At 42.1% G+C, this 6,003-nt stretch overlaps 1 protein-coding gene across 1 annotated transcript; it reads right to left on the reverse strand.

Annotated features, from left to right (window-relative positions):
- Positions 1 to 1,054: 1,054 nt before the first annotated feature.
- On the reverse strand, positions 1,055 to 5,568 carry zgc:66479 (neurofilament medium polypeptide). The gene is made up of 5 exons (XM_028582563.1): positions 4,993 to 5,568; positions 3,029 to 3,516; positions 2,473 to 2,539; positions 1,739 to 1,921; positions 1,055 to 1,639 (listed from the first exon to the last, which is right to left on the reverse strand). The coding sequence occupies exons 1-5, from the start codon at positions 5,269 to 5,271 to the stop codon at positions 1,055 to 1,057; spliced, it is 1,602 nt and encodes a 533-aa protein (XP_028438364.1). The 5' UTR covers positions 5,272 to 5,568.
- Between the last annotated feature and the right edge of the window lie 435 nt (positions 5,569 to 6,003).

The raw sequence follows: 6,003 nt of genomic DNA on the forward strand, positions 1-6,003 counted from the left end.
AAAAAAAAACAACAACTATCAACTACAGTTTGTCCTATACTTTAAAAAACATTCAGGAATCAAAGATGCTTTTTTTTGCTAGCACTTTAGTTGGCTGTGTAAACAACTGGGATACATCAAGTTATTGCAACAGTTTTCTTTCCCTTCTAAAATTCTCAGGATACATTTCAGGCAGTGACAAAAAGACATTTAATGTCACCAATACAGGCATTACTTATGGCTTCAAGTGCATTAATGAAAATGTTTTGCATTTGCTTGCTGTTATGTCATTAACAGCCTAACCTTGATATATATATATATATATTTTTTTTTTAAAGGGGCGAGTTATGAAGAGTGGAAAATGCTCCGTAGAAAGACAGTTCTCTTAAGGCTTTTGAGGTTGTTATTGGCAGGTAAACCCTGAATTTCTCATCTCCTACATAACTTAACAGCCATGTCATATTTTGAGGCACAGGATTCAGCTTGGACTCCAGCATGTAGCGACTGATTTCTTCTAACTGACGTCTGCCTTTCAAAAGAGCAACCACATAATGAATACTGCACCTAAACAACAGCAATCAATAATGCTTTCATACGGTATTTGTCATTGAAGACTGTGATTTTAGACTGAGAAAGTTTCAATTCTCCTTGGTGGATATGTCCGGTGTGGAAAAGAATCCCTTTCTGGTCACTCTGCAAAACAAAACAAGAAAATATTTGATTTAGTTTGATCCAATGCAGTGACATCAATATATACATTTTTATATAAATGTATGTATGTATGTGTATATATATATATATATATATATATATATATATATATATATATATATATATATATATATATATATATATATATATATATATATATATATATATTTTATATAAATATATATATATATATATATATATATATATATATATATATACATACATTTTTATATAAATGTATATGTATATATATATATATATATATATATATAAATGTGTGTATATCTAATGTGTCTGATGTATATATTTTTTTCCATTTAAAATGGCTTTATTGAAGTCACTGTCACTTTTTTTTTCCTTCTTCTTACTTACATTCATCCTCTGGTAAAGCATCATTTTCTAATGGCTCCTCTCCTTCTTCATCAGCCTCCTCTTCAGCTGCTATATCCTGCTGCTGCTGTTCCTCTTCTGACACTTCCTCCCCTCCCAGTCCATTCTCTCCTTCAGACACTGCCTCCTCCTCCTCCTCCTCTTCTTCTTCCTCTTCCTCTGCTTTGTGACTCTCCTCTTCATGTGCTTCCTGGTTCTCCTCTTCAGGCTCTTCTTCACTTTGTTCCCCCTCTGCTGTCTTTTCTGATAAAGCAACAGACTCATCCTGCTCTGTCTGGTCCTCCTCTCCTGCCTCCCCTTCCTCTGTCACAGAGTCCTCCTGCTCCACACCAGCTTCATCCTCCGCAGCTGCCTCTCCTTCACTGGCCTCTGCTCCTTCATCTGCCTCTGCCTCTTCTTCTGGGTTGGATGCCTCTTGTTCTACATCTGCAGGAGCTGCCTCTTCTTTAGCTGTTGTAGCTGCCTCTTCTTCAGCTGCAGGGGCTTCCTCTTCTTCCCCTGCTGCAGCTTCCTCGTCTTCGGCTGCAGGAGCTTCCTCTTCTTCGGCTGCAGGAGCTTCCTCTTCTTCGGCTGCAGGAACTTCCTCTTCTTCTGCTGCTGCTGCTGCTGCAGCTTCCTCTTCTTCTTCTGCTGCTGCTGCTGCTGCTGCTGCTGCTGCAGCTTCTTCTTCTTGTTCTTCTGCTGCAGGAACTTCCTCTTCGTCTGCTGCTGCTGCTGCAGCTTCTTCTTCAGCTGCAGGGGCTTCCTCTTCCTCAGCTGCAGGGGCTTCCTTTTCCTCAGCTGCAGGGGCTTCCTCTTCTTCGGCTGCGGAAGCTGTCTCTTTCTCTGTCTGTCCCACTGGCTACAACAATAGAACGCAATAGAATAATGCATATTAGTTCATACAGTAGTAGTAGGCTGCAGACTGGACAGAAAAACATTTACAGGTCTGCTATCTGGACCACCAAGGTGTCTCTGCAAATGTGATGAGAGAAAAATGACAAACAAAACAAGAATCTATACTGCACGAATGTAAGTGGAGATGGGAATACACCAGAGACTCCATGCCAGGCAATTAGCTCCTTGAAATTAATGGGAACACAGTAAACAGAAATAGTAAAGAGACCATGTGTGCTGACAGCACATACCATTACAGTTTGAGTATAAACTAATGATACACAATTACTTCTAAAACTGAAAAATCCACTGGAGTTTAAAATTCCAACACAAAGAAAGCAGAAGGAAACTGAAAATACATGCATCCGGCGGAATTTCCTGTGGCACCCGAGCAATCCCGGAAGTGGAACGTCAAGAATATAGACTATTTCCTGGGTAACCTGGGTAAAGTTGAGCCCCGAGTTCAGAGTGCAGACTTTGGGCTGCCGAGTTCTGATCCTGCAGACTCGGACGTACCGTATTGAGCTGCTCCTCCACACTGGCCTGCTGGAGCCGCTGGGACTGTTCACTCTCAAGCAGCCCTCTGAAAGACAAGAAGGGAAATCTCTGTTTCAGACAATGTATTTGCAGTTATTAACTGTGGGAACAGATTGCCATATAATAATAATAATAATAATAATAATAATAATAAAAGTATTATTTGAAGCCTGAACATTTATTGTTGTAAGAGGAAGACACAAATGCCTTCCATTACGTTGCTTTCTTCTAATGTGACATGTGCAAGAATGGAACATGTACATAATGTTTACATAAGCTTCAAAGAGCGCTCATTTTACATACAAAAAGGACATTTTATGCAAACCATTCAGCTCCAAAAATCAATAGAAACTTTTCAAACAGATCAGGGCAATCTTACAATGTGAATATGAGCCCTACCGACACTGGCCTAGAACAACACAGAGACAGTGGCAGCCAACAGGGCTTTGACAAAGCCAACATAAAGTTACGGGTCAGAGGAGGTGAGCTATTTTCTCCACAGCTCCAAAAAGCTGCTGCTTTTTCCACAACCTACCTGACGGTAGCCATCTCCAGTGTGCTGGCCTCAAGCTGAGCCTGGTAGGTGTCCAGCTGCTCCTTCAGTCGGAGCACCTCGGCGGCCTGTCCGTCCAGGGTGGCACTCAGCGTGGCAACCTGTCCAACTCGGTCCTCCAGCTTTGATTCCACTTCTCCCACGCTCCCTGTCAAGACCTCAACCTTCTGGGAAAGCTCAGCGCTCAGTGTGGCCAGGTCCTCCACGTGAATCCTGACACCCTCAAACTCCTCACTCTTCCCCTTCAGCATGGTCTGCAGCTGGCTCAGCTGCTCCAGAGACACCGTGGCCTGCTGCATCTCTGCCAGGCGGGCTTTCATCTCCGTGTGGAGAGACAGCACCTGAGCAGGCAGGTCAGACGTCTTGAGCTGTTCAGCTGTAGCCAAGGCCATGCCCACCTGTTTCTGGGCCAAAGCATAAGAGTCCTCCAGGGCATTCAGGCGGGTCTCCAGGCTCTCGGAAACGTGCTGCTGCAAAGAGACATTCAGGCGGGATGTTAAGTCGAGCTGGCCAATCGGAGGGACTAGCTATTCTCACTGAGCTGGTGGTTTGATAGTCTCATAACTACTGTATAAGTGGAATCCAAAAACTAGGGAAATTATTTCATGTTACCGAACTTCTGAGATGACAGAGATGCTTTTATATATATATATATATATATATATATATATATATATATATATATATATATATATATATATATATATATGGTCTTTTATTAATTAACTCACAAAAACTACATTTCTCCTACCATATCAAGGTATATAAGCATTATAGGCAAGACTACTTCGCGCTAAGCCCACCTGATGCAGGCATGAGCTGTAGAAGCATGTATTTGTTTTGGAATAATTTGGAAGAACCTGTTTAATTTTTCATTAAATCCCAATTATTGTCAATCAAATGCTCCAAGAAAAGAAATCTCTAGATTTACTGTCCTAGAAGATGATCTAAGTAGTCAAACCAATATCAAAATTTAAACAACCAATCAGAACAGTGGCAAACATATGAGTCACAATATAAAACACTTTACTGCTGGTACTGGAAATATGTCTGTAACAAGACTGAGCAAGCACAGCTGTTCTCATGCAATCTTTTTATCACACTGGATTGCCTGAACCTAAGGTGCATGGCAGACAAGTACTTTTGAAAAGTCTTGCTCATCTCCCTGAAGTTGCATGCAGCAACTTAAACATTATTGGAATACCATGAATGTCAACGTCACTGTAGAGTGAAACATAACTCAAGGAAGCCATGAACAACGGTTTGCTGTGACATACCGGGGTCAGTTCATTCATGCTGATGAACTAGGGGAACTAGGGGAATAAGTACCCATTCTATGGAATCATACACAGTATTTAGACATAGCGTATTTTGTCATTTCAGAGAGGAAACCACATCTTAACTGGTGTTCCATATCAAAATCACAGACTAAATTTAGTCCTGGCACTACGGTTTTGTTTATCATTTTGGCAGCATCCTCTGCACAGCTCTGGAAGTATGTTCTTGACTTGTGGTATACATATTTCCACAAAGCACTTTAATAGTGAGTAGATTTGCTGTATATTATGTGATAAAGTCCCTGCAGTAGTAATAGGTCAAGAATAATCCTCATTACAAACGTGGGCAGCTGTATGGATATTAGAAATAGCGTTTTGTACTCACTCCAGTCAGGCTGTTGGCATTTTGAAATCTGATAGGCCTGCAGGTCTTAACTTTCCTTACTTGTAAGTGGCAAAGCAGTGTGAGCATGTGCTCAGGCCTTTTCTTATTTAGTTGTTTAATAAGTGTTTGTGCGAATTAGAAACCTCATGAAAAGATTTATAATTTTCTTTTTCATATAGGATATAAAGGCCATCACAGGAGGAGTCTTGTGCTGTTGATGGCTGCAAACTCAGGTGACTATCATATTCTCACAGGGGGCTGCTTACTTATTTTTAATTCCTTACCTCACTACTTGACTGTCGCATTTCTTCGTGGGAGGACTGTAGTTTGACTATTTTCATCTGCATGCCCATGAGATTGTCTGTTAAGTAGGTTAAAGTTTGGTGCTGCTGGAAACAGAACCATGCGCCAGTGGCACCGCCAATTACAATCAGCAGAAATAAAACCAAGTGGAGAGCGTGATTATCCACTCCTGTGCGAACTTCTGACTCCGTAACTTCATTTTTGAAAAAGTTATCTTCATGTTTGTGGTTGCCTTTCCCCCTTCGATGCTTTGCAGTCATCTTTTCCACAAAGGACACGATGTTCCAGCCAAGCAGAGAGGTGTTATTCAAGGAGCCGGTGGGTCAGAAAGACTGGACCGTAGTGTAAGCGCTGGTTTACTTCAAGCGGCGGCGCACAAATTGAGCTGGATTCAATCACCGCGCAATAAAGTACAGACGGGCTGCAGCGAGTTATTGATAAAGAGGTAGGCTACTGTAGACTCAGAGCAGAGGATGAGACGGACAGGGGGGCGTGGACCGCAGGCACCGTGATCGACCACTCAGGAAGAGCAAGAGCGAGTGAGGGGCTGGGCTGCCGCTGGGAGTGGCTGAGTCTCCGCCACCATGCGCGCTGCTGTCATCTAATGGAAAAACTACACGTAGCCTACCTTTACTCTGCGCTATTTTTGCTGCAGCTGAGCCCGCTGAGCCCAGGGCTGCATGTGGGTGGCCTGCAGACATGACACTCTTCTGTCGATGGGCCACCATTAGGTTTTAACGATGTGACATGACTGGGCTACAAGAAAACAATATTGCTGACAATGGATTTATAGTACCCTCATTACCAGTCAATTAAGATAATAGTTTCTTCCTTTGTACTAATGCTAGTAAAAATACTAGTGCACAGAATGTGTAAAGGGCACATTTCTAATAAAGATCACCTTCAGCCTCTTCTTGGCTACTTTCTCACCCTCCATCTGAACGCTGGTTAAATCGCCTGTTTATCCTCATATTCATTATTTTTCTTACTCT

The sequence above is a fragment of the Perca flavescens genome, chromosome 7, assembly GCF_004354835.1.
Source record: "Perca flavescens isolate YP-PL-M2 chromosome 7, PFLA_1.0, whole genome shotgun sequence".
Taxonomy (NCBI): Eukaryota; Metazoa; Chordata; class Actinopteri; order Perciformes; family Percidae; genus Perca; species Perca flavescens.

Coding starts and splice junctions, on each gene's coding strand:
- zgc:66479 (XM_028582563.1), bottom strand. CDS start 5,271: ATGACTGCAAAGCATCGAAGGGGGAAAGGCAACCACAAACATGAAGAT. Junction 3,517..4,992: donor TGCGACAGTCAAGTAGTGAG/GTAAGGAATTAA, acceptor GTCTCTTTGCAG/CAGCACGTTTCCGAGAGCCT. Junction 2,540..3,028: donor CTGGAGATGGCTACCGTCAG/GTAGGTTGTGGA, acceptor CTTGTCTTTCAG/AGGGCTGCTTGAGAGTGAAC.